This window comes from Oncorhynchus mykiss, chromosome 3 (genome assembly GCF_013265735.2).
Source record: "Oncorhynchus mykiss isolate Arlee chromosome 3, USDA_OmykA_1.1, whole genome shotgun sequence".
NCBI lineage: Eukaryota > Metazoa > Chordata > Actinopteri > Salmoniformes > Salmonidae > Oncorhynchus > Oncorhynchus mykiss.
In genome coordinates, this window is record NC_048567.1 from 23235684 (window position 1) to 23254685 (window position 19002).

The following is a 19002-nucleotide window of genomic DNA, read 5'->3' on the forward strand; positions in this document are numbered from 1 at the left end:
GAGTTAATGCCTAAACTAAACCTTAAACACCTTGAAATTTCACGTTTGGAAGAACTTCGAAATTTGACATTTGAGAAACATGGATGAACATGTAGCCTAATTCTGACCTGAGGCTGTGAGAGCTGGTAGCTTGTGAAAGAATGTAGGAACCCTACCGTCAGTACCCTGGGCCCTCATGCATTCATCACTGCATCCCAATGTCTCTCACACCCCACCCTGTCTCTGCTGTTTGTTTCTTTATCTTAACACACAATTAACCAAAACATGTTGTTTCTAAAGCATTAAAAACACTACTTTACTTTAAATCTCCCTCTCATCCAACTGTTATGTGGCATGTGGCCCATGCACCGAATAGTTTGACCACAGTGCTTAAAACCCATGATTTATTTTTAACTTTATTTATTCAAACATTTGGCCAAAGCATCAATCTCTTCAGGGAAATGCTTGAAACATTTGACAGTGGAAAATAAGCACACGCCTGCACGCTCACGCAGAAGTATTATCATTTTTATTTTAAGTCTCCGTTTATAAATTGTGTTTAAAAGGCTGCTGAAGCGCGGAGCTGAGTGTGTGCACTGGCAAGATCCAAGTCTCAGTTGAATAGCAAATTGGTCCAAATTATTGAAAGGAAAAAAGCCTTGGGAAGAGGAGGGGTAGGAGTAGGAGACCGGAGGAGGGGGGCAGCAACAATCCTTTTCCCTTCCCAGATGGTGAGAACAGTGCCGATCGCATCACATTCCGCGGAGCGTTCCCAGTCGTCCTATGGTGAAGTGCCATCGCTCTAATCAAAAACAAACGGAGCCGCAGCTTTCGCTTGCGCTCAACAGCTCCAGTACGGAACGTCCATCCTTGGCTGTGCGAGGTCTCCGTCTGGCCGATATTCGGTGGCGACGGGGCCTTGAACGATTGAACTGTGGTTAATTGAAGAAGCGGGAGAAGTAAATACAAGCACACCACTCAAGACGAAGTTACTATGGAGAAGCGCAGGGAGGCGGGAGTCTAACGTGGATAGGGGGCACAAATCAAATCAAAAGATTTACTATTCGGATTAATACAATTTTGAACACTTCATTTTGAGAGGGATTTTCATCAGATTTTCTGGCCATTATCTCACGCAAGCATGAACGGAAAGGAAGCGAGGTTTTGCACGGGATGCTGGAGGCTACTGCTGCTGTCAAGCATTCTGGTTCTACACTTGATTCCCCTCTTTGTACATGGTAAGAAATAATTTCATTTTTGACTCACAAGAAAGCATGGGTTGTCTCTTTGTTTTCCCTCGCATGCGTGTGATAGGCTGACCACCGTGAAACCAGTGACAAAACACTTGCATAGAGAGTCAGTCCAACAAAGGGGACCAGTGAGCCTTCTATTGTAGACTAGAGCCGACTGGTCATGCGCTCACTCTCAGAATAGTGTCATTAATTAAGCACTGCACCATAGGTTATCTTTACCCAGGACGCAAACCAATATTTTATTTGGGTTATGATATGACATTCTGGGTGGGTTATTGTCGGGCAATGTGTCAATTCCAAAGAGTGGCAAATGCATGGAGGTTGTATTGGTTTTTGGAGAGCCGGATGGCACAATTGCCTTTCAGCAATGACCCACTCTCTATCGGTGTTACCGGGTAATAGTGGCGAGCCGATGCGCTAGGACTGCTCCCCCTAGGCTGCTGCTGTCACTATGGCAGTGATGGAGCCAGGCGACACAAAGGCAGGATTACGGTCGGAGTCTCTGTTGCATTATTCATCAACCAATTTGAACGGACATTCTGATACAGCGCGCCATGGCTTTTATAGAAAACATGAAAAGACACTGAAAACTCTTTATCCTCATTGTCTCATGCTGAATCACAGCACTTCTTACATATGAATAATGTTGTTGGATATGAATAGCCCAGGGATAGAATCAATATGACATCATGGGGATATAGGGTACCTAATCTAGTTGATTCATTTTATTTCAATTTCCTTACGCGGTCGCCATTACCATTAGATTTGATGTTTGGCCACTTCTGCTTGGATGGGAGGATGATGCCCAGTGATTGTAGGAATGGGGGGAGCGTGAATTGGTACTCTACAGGCAATGTAGTCTGCGGAAGGATGGGATGATAGGCTATATTTATTTATCCATATGTCAGTCTGTGTAGCCTCTGGAGACTGGAATCTCCCTGGCGCGTCGCTGGTCCGGGTTGGTGCACTATTGTCCAACCGGCAAAAAGAGGATCCGTTTATGCCCATCACCGCCCAGCAACAGGGCACTGAAGACGGTACCAATGCGCCAAGACATGCTTAAACAATGTCCGGATTAAATGGGTGAATATATTATATAACGTCAGCCTTGCCAAATATATACAATCATAGCTGCAGGAAAGTAGGTGTGCTGAGGGTGCAGCACCCTCTGATAAAAATACAATTAAAAACATTAGTTCCACAAAATTTGTGAACTAGGCTTTTATTCATTTTCTTGCGTCACCGGTGGGCTGTGGCAGTGGCACCACCTGCTCCTTCTACTGTGAACACTGTGGTGCCCAAAGAATGGTGTCCCTAACAATGCCAGTTGTTAGGGACAGGGCACCTCTTCTTGGTGCCATTTTCAGTCTTCCGAAGTGAAGAGATGGTTAGGGGGTGAGGGACGTAGAGGCATCTCTCCTCCCCCATTCAGAATGATGACTGTGTGAGCGGGTTTGGACGGGTGATGGAGGGGGTAATGGTAGTCAAGGCTCAGCCACATTTCCAGGATTTATGTCCCTGGGGCCAGCATGGTGATGGACTCTGGGAATGATGGACTCTGGGAAGGTCGGCCTCCCAGCCCGCCTGCCTGCCTGTCTGCCTCTCCCTCCTGCCTGCCTGCCTGCCTGCCTCTCCCTCCTGCCTGCCTCTCCCTCCTTTCCTCTGCTCTCCTCTGGCCTGCTGACACACATCTGCCGCGGACAGATTATCTTTGAAACGCAGTGTGTTAATCTTCAAGCCAAATCCCCCCCAGCCTTTTATATAGCAGTTTAGGAAAAAACACACATTTTGATCATAACAGTCATTTTAAAATCAATATAAAGTAAATTGGAGAAATAGTGCACATCTCTTTCTCCCTCTCTCGCTCTACCTCTCTCTCTCTACCTCTCTCTCTCTCTCTCTCCCTATCTTGCTCTACCTCGCTCTCTCGCTCTACCCCTCTCTCTCCACCTCTCTTTCTCTCTCTCTCGCTCTACCTCTCTCTCTCTCTACCTCTCTCTCTCCCTCTCTCGCTCTACCTCTCTCTCTCTACCTCTCTCTCTCTCTCTCTCTCTCTCTCTACCTCTCTCTCTCTCTCTCTCTCTCTCGCTCTACCTCTCTCTCTCGCTCTACCTCTCTCTCTCTCTCTCTCTCTCTCTCTCTCCCTACCTCTCTCTCTCTCTAGATCTATCTCTCCCTCCCTCTCTCTCTCTCTTTCTCTACCTCTCTCTCTCTCTCTCTCTACCTCTCTCTCTCTCTCTCTCTACATCTCTCTCTCTCTCTCTCTCTCTCCCTACCTCTCTCACTACCTCTCTCTCTCTCCCTCTCTCTCTCTCCCTCCCTATCTCTCTCTACCTCTCTCTCTCTACCTCTCTCTCCCTCCCTATCTCTCTCTCCCTATCTCTCTCTCTCTCTCTCTCTCTCTCTCTCTCTCTCTCTCTCTACCTCTCTCTCTCTCTCTCTCTACAATCATTAGGAGTACCTCAACCCCGTGTACCTCAACCCCGTGCACCTCACATGCTGCTTGGTAGAACATCTGCAATCCACCTCCCTCCATCTCAAACAATGGCGTGCTCCGCGCAAAGACGCCTCTGCATGTGTAACATGAAACCCGCTTTAGGCAGCTCCTCTCTGTGTTGCTTCAGGGGGATTGTGGAGTGACCTTGCATCTCATCAGAGGAGGAGAAGCACGGGGAGAAGCAGAGAAGACACAATAGTGTTATCCCGTTCTCTCTGTCCTACCACCTTCACCCCCCTGATCCCCCCTGCACCTCCCTGCACCCCCCTGCTCCAAGGTTCTGCCTCCAGTTGCCAGCAGGGGACCATTAACATAGGTGTCGGTTGGCTTGACCTGGCCAGCCGTTTAAACGTGTGTGTGAGCATTCCCATAGGTTGTGATAGTGTTAAGAATAAGTGTGTATCTTTGTGTTCTTGCACGTTCTAGTAGTCTGTGTGCGTGTCAGCGAGTTCATGTCAGTGCACGCGCCTCCTAATGTGTCAGCGCACATCTAGTCTCCTCCACAAAGCGAACCGTGCTCTGCAATGCGAGCGGAGCGTTTTACATCACCGAGACGGGCGTCCATAGTTGAGCCCTGTCCTATTAGTATTCATTCCCCCACCTCCCCCTGTCAAAGAGGTGGTCCTCTGTAGCTCCGTTGGTAGAGCACAGTGCTTGCAACACGAGGACCGTGGGTTCCATTCCCTGGACCACCCATATGTAAAATGTATGCATGTGTGACTGTAAGACACTTTGGATAAACGCATCTGCTAAATGGCATATGTTATTATATATTAATCAAGACATCCACCACACTGACACTGACCTGACCCTTCAGCTGAACCAGCCCAAGAAAGAACTAAAGGAAAAACAAGCATAAAATGGATAATAAGATTACTGATAGCTGGATTAATGTGGACTGTGTGATCCCTGGATGCCTTTGAAAGCTGGGAGTTTATCGAATCCTTGATTTTTAATTAGGCTAATCACTTAAATCAGTGGTTCCCAACCTTGTTTAGTTACTGTATAGCACCAACTGAATTTAGCTCTGCCTGGAGGATCCCTGTGGTACCCCCTCGTGTGCATTTTATGGTATCATGAGTCTCAAGTGCCCCCTATGGATAGGCCAAGTACCTCAGGGTTCCTATTACCTCTGGTTGGGAACCGCTGGCTTAAACCAATCAGGAGGAAGCAGGAAGGTTATGGAGGAGAGTATGGACACCGGAGGGGCATGCTGAGAGAGGACAGGCTCCCTGTTCTGCATTTTGATAACACACATGCATACACACAACCAGGCACACACAAACTTCAAGTGTTATGTAAGCTACACACCTGCACACACACCCTTTGTTCTTACGCAATGAATATTTATGTCTGGAAATGTGAGTATTAGCATTTTGTCCTTGTAGTGTGTGCGTGCATGCGTGTGTTTGTGTGCAGATCTGTTAGGTTAGCAACGCTGCATCAACTCTCTCTCTGCACAGTGAGGGCAAGACCGTTGCCATGGCAACACAGCCCTCCTCCAGCCTGCCACCTGTTGAGCACAGAAATGAAAGGTTTAACGTGATGGAGGGAGGAAGGTATAGAGAGAGAGAAGGAGAGAGAGAGATTGAGAGAGTGGTAGGTGGAAATCAGTGCAGGGGTGTTAGTCTGCTGAGTGCAGACTCATGCATATCCACTTTCATCGATAATAATGAATGGTATTGAGTAAAGAGAAAAAGGTTCATGCATTATTCATAATAGTTATATAGTGTGTGTGTGTGTTATACGTGCACACGTGTGTATGTGTGTGTCTATACACAGTATGAAGGTCCTCTCTTGAGGATTGTTTAGAGGGAGCTCACTATAAAATCAATGGAAACGAGTGATCAGTCACACTCACTCTCTCACACACAACCTCACAATCCTTTTCACTTGACTATCATCCTTTGCTGTTCATCTCTCTCTCTCATGCTCACCTAACTGCCATTTCGTCTGCTTATCTTTTTCACCCTTTTCCCTCCCTCTCTTTCCCTCCCATTTTCCCTCCCTCTCGTTCCCTCCCATTTTCCTTCTCTCTTTCCCTCCCTTTTCCCCCTCTCTTTCCCTCCCTCTCTTTCCCTCCCTCTTTCCCTCCCTCCCACTTTCCCTCCCTTTTCCCCCTCTCTTTCCCTCCCTCTCTCTCCCTCCCTCTTTCCCTCCCCCCTTTCCCACTTTATCTCACTGCTCTGGCCACCCTGACCATTGACCCTTCACCCCTATATCCTTCTGTCGGTGTCAACTGTCTGGGAGCTAAAAATCTGTCACAAACAATCACCGTCCTCTTTACTGTCTGTCATAGCCAATCACAATCCCCTGTTTCATTTGGAGGTAGGCAACGCATCCCAACTAACCAGGAAACAAAAGACTTGGCAGATAGCCAACATCAACCCTGTTGCCCCTGGCAATGCCAAATATCTCTCATTACCGCCACCCACGCCCTCCGCAACAGGGGCTGGAACCTACCCCAACCCCTCCATACCCCCCAAACACCTCAGAATACCCTTTAAAGGGTGAGGGGGTTCCTTATGTAACATTGTCTGACTGTCCCGTCTGAAAGTGGAGCACAAAGACCACTTTATCCCCCCCCATCCTCCCAGGCTGCCACACACCGCTCTCCGACAGCCCTAGGCCCGGGGGTCTGCTGTGGCCCCTGTGAGCCTGATTCCATCTGGGCCAGGGGGACAATCAGTGGTGGAGGCCGGGGACGGTGAGAAGACCAGGTCTAAACAGGGACCTGACCCTACCCTGGCAATGCCTTGGCAATCCCCATTCAGGCCATTGTGGCATCATGCCAGGCTGCCACCCTGCTGGACCTGTGGATCTAATGTCCATTTTATTGGGCATCCCGTATACCACAGCCTTGTTAACAGACTCTGTGTCATAGTGGGCACAGTGTATCTTGTTGGCTGGGATTGGGTTGATGTTCAGGATGTATGGTTACTCATACTGAATAGGTAAGTCACCTACCTCTATCTCACACAAGTCTCCCTTTGATATCAATCCATGAGCTACACAATAGTTTTGCCTCTGTAGGCCCACCTCAAGTTAAGCGTTAAATTACATTGCATTTTTGATCACTCGCTTTTTTTAGATAATTACATGCAGGTTTTGTATTCTCTGATCTCCTAAAACTTTGCTTGATCACAAACAGTCTCAAACGCAATATGAAGTATTTTTGGCCTGGTATTAATAGTCTCGCCTTGCAACTGGATAAATCAAATCAGTGTCTTCACATTGTTGAAAGAGAATGAGACTGCTATTTGTCTCTGGTGTGTACAAGTCTTTCAATGGAAACCTCAACTCAAGTAACTCCAACAATGGCGTAAGCAACTTAATGTGTTCTAGTTTGACTTCAGAAACAGCCACACATATACGGGCCGGCCCACTCTCCCTGCATGTGAGCAGAAGTGTCTAGGACTAAACTTCAGTTCTCCTTATTGAATCAAAAGCCTTTATTTGTGGCCTGGTCAGGTGATGAGGAGATAGATAGCTGTGTACTAGTGGGAGATATGGATCTGCTGTTCACAGTGGTTCTCTATCTATGGGTCCTGGCTAAGGCTGCAAAATCCCGTGAACTTTCATTAAATGCCCTGGTTTTCCCGATATTCCGGTTGCAGGATTCCCGGAATCTGGAAATCTCCAACCAGAATTTCTGGAAAACCAGGGAATTTATGAAGAGTTCACGGAATTTTACAACCCTAGTCCTGGCCGGTGGTGCCCAGCGAAATCAGCGACCTGTCAAAAGTCTCCTTGTTAATCCAATTAGGTTAACAAGACTCTATGTGAGGATGCATTTTTAATTGAAACTCACTTTAGAGAATCAGTAATTTCTCCCTGGCAGACAGACACACTGCTGCCTCCAATAGAGTGGCTCTTCAAGAGCACCACTGGTGTCCTCCCTAGAGAGAGCGAGAGACAGAGAGAAACGGAAGGGGTTGAGAGAGTGTGTGTGTGTGTGTGTGTGTCTACGGTGTTAAGTAATTAATAATGCAGTCAAATGAACAAATTGCCCCCTAGTGGCCTCATGGGTGGAATGGTATTCATATTTTTAGTAATTTCATAATTAATTAACGTTATTTATAAAAATCCGGTGTTTCTATGTCAAATGGTTTTGTTATATTTCAGTCTTCTGTGATGTATAGTATATACAGTGTTATATTGGTATGCAAACTCAAATGTAATATATTTCAACTCTATATCTGACAGTTTTCAGGTGTTTTCGTTTCTTTAAGCACATAACCGTGAGGTGTATACTTTTTTGAAAGTAGATTTGGTTAAGACTACCAAGAAACACTCTGTGTGACCCACTGCAGTAAAAGGTTTTAAGAATCCTTTGAAGATTATTTATTTTTACCTTGAAGTAATCACTTGAAGATTCAAATTTTGGACAGCCTATGATTCTCCATGATATGACATTGCTTATATAGTGATTATATGACATTTTAGAAGAGAGAACCACATGTATGGAATGTTTTAATTGATGAAAGAGTTGATGCCCAATGCAGTACAACTCCAGTATTCCTAACTTAATAACCCTGACAAACCCGACATCCCATGAAATCTAGACATTTATACTGCACATAAATGACAGCCATGTATCACAAAAATATTTCTAAGGCTGTTAGGCCACACCACTGACCATACTTTGAATGATACTGTTATAAGCACAGCAAAAAAAGAAACGTCCTCTCACTGTCAACTGCGTTTATGTTCAGCAAACTTAACATGTGTAAATATTTGTATGAACATAACAAGATTCAACAACTGAGACATAAACTGAACAAGTTCCACAGACATGTGACTAACAGAAATGGAACAATGTGTCCCTGAACAAAGGGGGGGTCAAAATCAAAAGAAACAGTCAGTATCTGGCGTGGTCACCAGCTGCATTAAGTACTGCAGTGCATCTCCTCCTTATGGACGGCACCAGATTTGCCAGTTCTTGCTGTGAGATGTTACTCCACTCTTTCACCAAGGCACCTGCAAGTTCCTGGACATTTCTGGGGGGAATGGCCCTAGCCCTCACCCTCCGATCCATCAGGTCCCAGATGTGCTCAATGGGATTGAGATCCGGGCTTTTCACTGGCATGGCAGAATACTGACATTCCTGTCTTGCAGGAAATAATGCACAGAACGAGCAGTATGGCTGGTGGCATTGTCATGCTGGAGCGTCATGTCAGGATGAGCCTGCAGGAAGGGTACCACATGAGGGAGGATGATGTCTTCCCTGTAACGCACAGCGTTGAGATTGCCTGCAATGACAACAAGCTCAGTCCGATGATCCTGTCACATACCGCCCCAGACCATGACCGACCGTCCACCTCCTAATCGATCCAGCTCCAGAGTACAGGCCTCGGTGTAACGCTCATTCCTTCGAAGATCAACGCAAATCTAACCATTACCCCTGGTGAGACAAGACCGCGACTCGTCAGTGAAGAGCACTTTTTGCCAGTCCTGTCTGGTCCAGCGATGGTGGTTTGTGCCCCATAGGGGACGTTGTTGCCGGTGATGTCTGGTGAGGACCTGCCTTACAACAGGCCTACAAGCCCTCAGTCCAGCCTCAACCTATTACAGACAGTCTGAGCACTGATAGAGGGATTGTGTGTTCCTGGTGTAACTCGGGCAGTTGTTGTTGCCATCTTGTACCTGTCCCGCAGGTGTGATGTTCGGATGTACCGATCCTGTGCAGGTGTTGTTACACATGGTCTGCCACTGCGAGGAAGATCAGCTGTCCGTCCTGTCTCCCTGTAGCACTGTCTTAGGCGTCTCACAATACGGACATTTCAATTTATTGCCCTGGCCACATCTGCATTCTTCATGCCTCCTTGCAGCATGCCTAAGGCACGTTCACGCAGATGAGCAGGGACCCTGGGCATCTTTCTTTTGGTGTTTTTCAGTCAGCAGAAAGGCCTCTTTAGTGTCCAAAGTTTTAATAACTGTGACCTTAATTGCCTATCGTCTGTAAGCTGTTAGTGTCCTAACGACCGTTCCACAGGTGCATGTTCATTAATTGTTTATGGTTCATTGAACAATCATGGGAAACAGTGTTTAAACCCTTTACAATGAAGATCTGTGAAGTCATTTGGATTTTTAGAAATTATCTTTGAAAGACAGGGTCCTGAAAAAGGGACGTTTAGTTGTTGATTGTGAAAACAACAGGAAACATAGACTCATGTTACTGTTTGGCCATTTTGCCAGAAACAATGAGACAGACTTTGTCTTTGGAACGTTACTTTCTGTCTCTGTTTGTTTTCCAGACGTACAACTATAAAAGACACAAACTGACTGAGTAATTGTTAGAGCTGAACAAATACAGAAGTGTGACTAAAGTGTCTCTTTACCGTCAGAGGGAGCTGTCTGTTGAGTAGCCTGCTCCCCTGGGGACTACTCACACATAGTTAGCTAGCCTGTTCTGTTCTCTGTAGAGTTGATCACTTAATGAGGGAATGACTGTGTGTGTGTGTGTGTGTGTGTGTTTGTCCGTGCGTCTCTGTGTGTGTGTATGTGTGTGTGTCCGTGTGTGTGTGCGTCTGTGTGTGTGTGCGTCTGTGTGTGTGTGTGTGTGTTTGTCCGTGCGTCTCTGTGTGTGTGTGTATGTGTGTGTGTCCGTGTGTGTGTGCGTCTGTGTGTGTGTGCAGTATATTCCTTTAAGTATATTCCCTGATTATGTGTGTAAGCGTGCATGCCATAGTGGTTTTGGCCAAAGCGGCGCTGGTCAGAATGTCAGATGATGTCTTTAACAGCAGTGCGAGTCTATCTGGTGGATGGATTAACTCAAAATTCATCCTCTTTTTGAAAGCCTCTGTTTCTCTGACTACAGCAGTAAAAAGCCCAGGATTCCACCGGGCTGCTACCATAATACTAACGTGACGGCACCCATTAACAACCTTTATCTGCTTAGTAATGCAATACTCTATAGGCCCACTGTATATTTCCTATTAATAATTCTAGTACAACAGCAACTGGTTTTGTTGAAGCTTTGTGAGTTCTTTGGTTGTCACGCACCACGTTTAATGAAGAAATAGTTATATTGTTTCATATGAGATAATGGTTCGTGTGGGTGTGAAGGTTCTTCTTCTTTGTTTTCACGGTGAAACCGAGACATCACGTCACAAATGGCATAGCGCTTATTAAATATGATGATGGCATTTCTGAGAAAGAAAACATGTTGGTCTCTCTTACTGACAAGTAAGTCCAACACTTTTTCACTGAAGTACATGTGTGTCTGGTTAAAGTAATGTGTCTCCCTGTGTTTCTCTCAGCTCTGCTCTCTGTGAGACTGCAGGCTGAAGATGCCATATGACCGTCTCCCCTCCAGATCACTCCACCTCCCACAGGGAGCCCCGGAGACCCTAAACCCCAAACCATAATCCCTAATCCCAGCTCCTTGCCATTCAAGTACATTAGTCAATTATTACACATAATCCATGGGGTTCGCCAAAGCTGCTTTAGGAGAGGAATAAGGAGCTACACTTGGCTGAAGTCATTTACCAGTGGATAAGTATATGGCCAGTCCATCTTGGTTTAATTTGTTTTGCATTTTAGCTTCAGGGTAATGCTGGACTGTTGAGCCAGTTTGGGAGACAGATACCGCCCAATGACTAGGGACTTGAGTCACTATATGTTCAATCATTCAATGGCTGACACAACTCGTGTGTGGATTTTTGGCTGAAGCCTCAATGCAAGAAAGTCACTGGTCATCTCATAGTTTGTTCGGTTGGTGTTTGTTTACTACAGATGTAGGATGTTCATTTGATCACTCTTTTGTTGCTGAGAATTTTCCTGCACAGCAGGAAATGCAAACGTGTAGTGTATCTGAGATTTAAAAAGGATTCTAAGGTTTGTAATTTCCACTTAAAAAATGTCAGACTTGACTTGCCCTAATGAAAAATGTATCAACTCCTACAAAAAAAGTTGATTCATTCTAATGCACATAATAATTCACGTTTCTTGTTGCTGCCGGATTATTTTCATGCCGTAGGAAACTGGCTCCAATTGAGATCCTACATCTGTGTCTCTGCCGCTTATATTAGGTCTAGTTCTTGTGTCCGTGTTTTTTATTATGAATGACATTAAGTGGACAGATTGATTAAAGGATATTCACTCATGGCCCTGACAGCATTGTTTTCTTGTATGTTTGCAGGGAACACTCTGGGGGCCAATGTCACTGAGTTGGACACCACAGCCAATGTGACATCCCTGCCCAGTAAGGTCGAAGAAGCGGCCAAAGTGAATGATGTCGTTACCAAGGTGACCTGGATCAGCAACTCAGTCAGCCCCATCGTCACAGTGACCCAGAGGCCTGGCCACATGCCCCGCTCCGAGGAGGAGCAAAGCAGCGGCATGCTGGGAGAAGGGGTGTTGCCAGCCGAGGAGGAGGTGGTGGCCCCGCCCAGGATCAGCCCTGACTCAGCAGAGACAGAGCTCCTGCTGCCTAGCAACCCCCGTGGCACGGAGGATGAAGAGGAGCACACCGACCCACCGTGGCTGAACGCCAGAGACAACGTCTTCGACCTGGACCGCCACTTCCAAGAAGGAGTAGCCGACCTGGCCACCACCACTGCCCCTCCACCCGCCGCTGCTAACCCCTCCCGCCCGGACGTCCTCACGGTGGACTTCTTCGACCCCGCCTCTCGCGGCCGCGGCCTGGACCTAGCCCCGCCCTCTCCCTCCTCTTTGGCCCACGAGCTCCAGGGTGGCGACCCCACTTCCTGGGCCATGCCAGACAACTACGACTACCTCACGCCGTACGAAGACGGTGCGTCGCCCACCCCTGATGAGTACTCCTACAGCACCACTACTGATACCTTGGATGGGGATGACGACTTGAGGCTAACTGCCGGGCCTCCATCGCGCTCCAGGCCCAGGGCTCCCCCAGGTTCCGGCTCCTTCACCCCAGACAAGAGGCTGCCCAGTGGAGGTGCTGCTGCTGCTCCAGAGGGCCCTGCGGCAGCCCCTCCAGCGTTACCCGTGGATGGCTCAGACGGAGCCGGTGGCTGCCGCCAGGGCTACGTGAAGCAGAATGGAACCTGCCGCTCCCCCTGCGACACACTGCCCAGCTACTGCTTCAACGGAGGCCAGTGCTACCTACTGGATGGCATGGGGGTCTTCTGCAGGTGAGAGATGGAATGAACACACACACGCACGCACACACACGCACACGCACACACACAAACACACACACACAAACACTCTGGCACACACAGCCATCACGCCCTAACATCATAGGCAAGGCATCCAGATGGAAGAAATCAAATTTACTAACATATCAGAGATAAACATTGAACCCAATAAAACCCATCTATATTACAATAACAGATATCTACACCCTTGACAATGTGTTTAGAAAGTATGAGCTAGCCTGATGAGTGAATGAGATGGAGGATGGAAAACAGTTCCCCATCACAAACAGAGAGAGAGAGAGAGAGAGAGAGAGAGAGAGAGAGAGAGAGAGAGAGAGAGAGAGAGAGAGAGAGAGAGAGAGAGAGAGAGAGAGAGAGAGAGAGAGAGAGAGAGAGAGAGAGAGAGAGAGAGAGAGAGAGAGAGAGAGAGAGAGAGAGAGAGAGAGACGGAGCGAGAGACGGAGCGAGAGACGGAGCGAGAGAGGGAGGGAGGGAGGGAGGGAGGGAGAGAGATAGAGAGAGAAAACCCTATATCCATGTAAATGAAAGTAGGGCTCCCATATGAAGCAGCTCAGTGATTTAGTCTAGAGAATATAAAGCAACACGTGTTCCTGGATGCTTTACAGAGACGTTTATGAGGATACGGCCATTGTTTTGCCAGATCAATTTCAACCATCCGGTTGTAGTGTGGTAGTCACGCGACCCACACGTGCACAATCAATCACGCAATCAAACACACACACACACACACACACACACACACACAAATTATATTTCCATATTCTATTCTATCTTCTTATCCTAATTATATTTCCAAATGTTAGGCATCATGTGAGTATGGTCAACACTGGCCAAAGCTCCACAGCCTATCAGTCTCAACCTCAGACAATGTATAATACTGTTTTTTTCAGTCGCTTTGGTGCACGGCGTAATGATGATATCTTCTCAATGTAGTTATTTTAACAACCAGTTAATCCAATAGCAAAAAAATGCAAGATACTGTACATGTTTCAAAATGTTCCTTTGAATGCAATATGCTACAGTACTGTACATTACAGAATATTACACTGTTTTCACATTAGGCAATATCAACCAAAAATGGAACATCGAATTCCCATCATTTCTATCCTATGTGTGATCAAAGGTGTGTGATAATTGAAGACATCTTTCACAATCATTGATGCAAAAAATATATTGTTCAGATGTCATTACAATATAGGTGTACTGTAATCAAATGAAAGAAATTCAGTGAATGAAAGAAACATAACGTTTAGCAGGCACTAGTTTGCATCAAGCCAGTAGAGCATTTGTCTGTAGGTTCTCATCGACATCACAGTAAATGTCCTCATTGTTCATGCACCTGTGGATTTTTTTTGGGGGATGGTGAATCCAAGCTTGACCTACAGTACCAGTCAAAAGTTTGGACACACCTACCCATTCAAGAGTTTTTCTTTATTTGTACTATTTTCTACATTGTAGAATAATAGTGAAGACATCAACACTATGAAATAACACGTATGGAATCATGTAGTAACCAAAAAAGTGTTAAACAAATCAAAATATATTTTATATTTGAGATTCTTCAAAGCAGCCACCCTTTGCCTTGATAACAGCTTTGCACTCTGATGTCATTGCATGCTTCGTCCATGGCCTGGCGGAGGGTAGCATGCTCATGGGGATGACAATCATACACCTTCCACTTGTACTGTAATCATGTATTGTATTTTACAGTATTGTATTGTACGTATGTATTGCAGTGGTCCTGTGTGGCTCAGTTACAGTATTAAGAGCATGGCACTAGCAACACCAGGGTGGTCGGTTTGATTCCCACTGGGGTCACATGCAAAAATGTGTGGACTCACTGTTGTCACCTTGGATAAAAAGACCTGCTTCGTAAATGACATATTACAGTACTGTATTGGCCAATGCAATTTTAGTAAAGAAAAATACCCCAGGAACATCATTTTGGATATATGTTCACAGTATAGGGGATGCATTACATACAGTACATACAGTGGGGCAAAAAAGTATTTAGTCAGCCACCAATTGTGCAAGTTCTCCCACTTATAAAGATGCGAGAGGCCTGTAATTTTGATCATAGGTACACTTCAACTATGACAGATAAAATGACCAAGCTGCTTACCTATTGCAGATTCAGTCTTCCCAGCCTGGTGCAGGTCTACAATATTGTTTCTGGTGTCCTTTGACAGCTCTTTGGTCTTGGCCAAAGTGGAGTTTGGAGTGTGACTGTTTGAGGTTGTGGACAGGTGTCTTTTATACTGATAACAAGTTCAAACAGGTGCCATTATGGTGACGAATGGAGGACAGGGGAGCCTCTTAAAGAAGAAGTTACAGGTCTGTGAGAGCCAGAAATCTTGCTTGTTTGTAGGTGACCAAATACTTATTTTCCACCACAATTTGCAAATAAATTCATTAAAAATCCTACAATGTGATTTTCTGGATTTTTTTTCTCATTTTGTCTGTCATAGTTGAAGTGTACCTATGATGAAAATTACAGGCCTCTCTCATATTTTTAAGTGGGAGAACTTGCACAATTGGTGGCTGACTAATTACTTTTTTGCCCCACTGTATCTGATCTTGTCATTGTCTGATTTTTTACATTTACCTTGAAGTAATATCAGAATAGTGGTAATCGTGCAGTACAGTATATATCATACTTCACATGTTTCTACTTAATTAACAAACATACATTTTCATTGTACTTCTCAAAATTTGCAGTAGACCAACCAATATAAAATCTATAGGTTTACCAAACGGTTAAGTGATTATCAATTAACAGCGGTCGGATTAAGTAATAGTAAAATGTATTTCAACAAATTAGAAGGGAATCATATCAAAAGTAATGTGAGCATTTCATTGTAAAAGGCAATTACTTTATATGAACATGTATTGCAATGTGAAACATATATTTCTAGATGAAACACTGATTAAGTTTGGTGAAAGGGTTGTTGTGTGATTTTGTGTGTTTTACAAGGTTCCCAATCCTGGTGCATTGATACCAGGTCAACAGATCTTTATAGAGGTCACCATGAGGAGAACGTGTAAGCCAGGTTACATGAGTAGGAAAAACCATGACATGTCATCATGTTGAGGATTAATATGGTTACTGGGGTGGATGGGGGAGGAGGGGCTGGTTGGTTGGAATAAGATGTTAGACAGACAAATCTTGTGGTATTCTGCCTCAACCATCAAACGAGCGGGATTGATTCATCCATTACATCAGGTAACATGGTGTTAGGTTTTAATTATCAGAGTAAGAACTCGACGGACACTATGAAAGATAAAACCAAGTTTATTAATACCAAAGGGTCAAACAGCTGTACAGACAAAAGACATTCACACAAGCACTGATATTTAACCCTTTGTTATAAATTACCCTCTCTCCCTCAGTGAAAGGAAGTATATTTCGTGATTTCATAAGTCAATAAATCAGAACCCAACAGTCCCTCCTTTTGAACAATAGCTTCCTACTGTTCAATTTATATAAACTTGGAAATTACTTATAAATCAACCATCAATGACAACAAAACATGAACACAAAAAACAAAAAAACATGATTAACATTCACAGTGAGGTTTACAAACGCAGAGACTTATGGGCTCTGTTCTATAGTCACACCCAATGCACACTCTTATTTCCATTTCTCATAGAACACTGAAAATAATGTGTCCGCTGGAGCTGTTGACTTCTTTCTTTTCAACTTTCTCCTTCTGGTTCCTAATATAGTGATAGCACAAGACTTGAAAAGCAACGAGAAACACAAAAACATAACAGTATTAACAAGCTATGTAAGATATGCATAATTATATATGCATGAAAACCCAACGCCTGATAACATGACAATTCCCACTCTCTCTCGCCTAACTGTGCCTCCAGGGTACTTTTCTGCTGGATTCCACAAACATGAAGGCCCTAGAGAACTTCCTCAAGCTTTCACCCAGTCTTCCCCTTACCTGCCACAGGCTCCGAGAGGTGTTCCCAAGCCGAGAGGTGTTCCCAAGTATATTACATTTACGCAAATCATCTATATATTTATTACTTTCCTATTAAACTTTATATTTCCATGGAAATACATGGGTAGACGTGCAAAAGACACCCCCCCCCCCCCCCCCAGTAGTGATCAACTATCGAGGATCGCTATGGGGCGCGATCGTGCACGATGTAGGCTTGTACACAATCGCCCAACCTTAACACACACACACACACACACACTCTCTCTCTCTCTCTCTCTCTCTCTGTGGTTACAGTAGGCTAACGTATGTCAATGGTTTTAGAAACAGCAGTAACATCAGGCAGGATTTAGGCTACCAACTGCCTAGCCAGTTGTAGCTCCATTTCACGTTTCCACACTAACTGACTGTGTGGAGACTCATTGATTTAACGTTACGTTAGCCTACATGATACTAGTAAAGTAATAAATATATAGCTGTCGGCTATATTAGCCACGACTTACCGTTCTTTGTGTAACTTCAAATGTCGAACAAAGTTGGAAATTGTTGCGCCTCCGTCTGTCATTTTCTTCCCACATATTTTGCAAATTAAAATCTTTTTTTTTGTTGATACAGCGTCGTCTTTATATCCCCCAAAAATAATTTGGGGTATTATCTTTCCAAAGGCTCCATCTGAATTCACCCTCCGACGTTCCTCTGCACTGCCTCGCACAACGTTTTCTCACCTGGTACAATTTGATTGGCTGCTGTCTGATTCTAACTGTAATCCGTTAAATGAAGAGTTGATGCGCTGCCAATCTTTTTTAATAGCATCATTTTTAATATTTGGGCTTGGGGAGGGTATCAAGTCAGGTCGAGTCATAAGGCTCAAGTCCAAGTCAAGTCACGAGTCATTGGTGTTAAAGTCAAAGTCGAGTTGCAAGTCATCATAGTCATGTGACTCGAGTCCACACCTCTGACAATTACCCCAACATCTATCCTTTTATATGATGCATTAACCAATAAAGCAACTAACCCAACCCAACTATGGCGGTTAAAGTAGCTCCCAGACCCAACCCATCTGTATGTCTACAGTAAAGTCTAGTGTTTCTCTCTCTCATTAGCTTCTCTTCCTTTGTCAAGGCGTCTTCACGCTCACCCATTATGCAGCCGGATCTCATTTAACGTGAGAAGTGTGAACTCACCGAGAAGAGACATGACGATCTTTACCGCTGCAGGTGCTGAAAGGAGTACTGTGTGTGGACCAGACCAACGCTGCCTGGTGTATCCTGCCTGGTGTATCTTGATGTACACTCAATCTCCAGAACTCAGCCCGTACCCTTGGTTATCTCCTGCTCCTCATGTGCCGCTTTCACCTGGGAATATACACACTGCAACGCACGGGTCATTTCCTGACAACAGGACAACATAGACTCTCCCCTTATGGCAAGATCACTAATTTGTGACGTGAATAACAGCCCCCCGATACCCTCATCGGTCTCCCAGGTACCAGCTACCAAACCATGTGGCATGAGTCCTCATAAAATTATATCCCAACAATTCTACTAAAGTAACCCCTGCTATTACTGACACTACACTACGCATACCTCAAATTCCCTAATTTGCACTGTAGTCCAATTCCATGCTGTCACTATAGCCTCCTTTAATTACTGCCCCTACAGTGACTGCCGTGAGAATTTTTTTTTTTTTTTTTTTTTACCTTTATTTAACCAGGCAAGTCAGTTAAGAACAAATTCTTATTTTCAATGACGGCCTGGGAACAGTGGGTTAACTGCCTGTTCAGGGGCAGAACGACAGATTTGTACCTTGTCAGCTCGGGGGTTTGAACTCACAACCTTCCGGTTACTAGTCCAACACTAGGCTACCCTGCCGCCCCAGAATAACTACTGCATGGAATTTGTCAAGTGTTCGCTGGCTGTTATAAAATGGGATAGAGATTAATGACGTTGGAAGAATATTCAACCTAACAAAACTCTGAGACACAGGTTTCTTGAAAGTTGACAAAAGTGTCTGAAATGCCAACACTATCTCTACTACTCTCACCATGATCTGGGTATGCGTAACTTTCAACTGAATTTCATAATATATTGTGTACAGTTAGCTGTCCTCCCTATCCTATCTCCTGTAACAAAACACATCTCTGAGAATGATACCACTCTGTCACCACAACCTTTATTTAT

At 45.0% G+C, this 19002-nt stretch overlaps 1 protein-coding gene across 8 annotated transcripts in view; it reads left to right on the top strand.

The window, feature by feature from the left end:
* The first annotated feature begins 578 nt into the window (after window positions 1-578).
* The window catches only part of LOC110514420 (chondroitin sulfate proteoglycan 5), a 54735-nt gene continuing 36311 nt past the window's right edge, over window positions 579-19002 (top strand). For all 8 annotated transcript variants that reach the window (XM_036972424.1, XM_036972426.1, XM_036972428.1 and 5 more), the window contains exons 1-2: window positions 579-1217; window positions 11873-12845. In XM_036972424.1, the coding sequence (XP_036828319.1) occupies window positions 1121-1217; window positions 11873-12845 (1070 nt within the window). In that variant the 5' untranslated portion in view covers window positions 579-1120. The remainder of the gene's footprint in view (window positions 1218-11872; window positions 12846-19002) is intronic.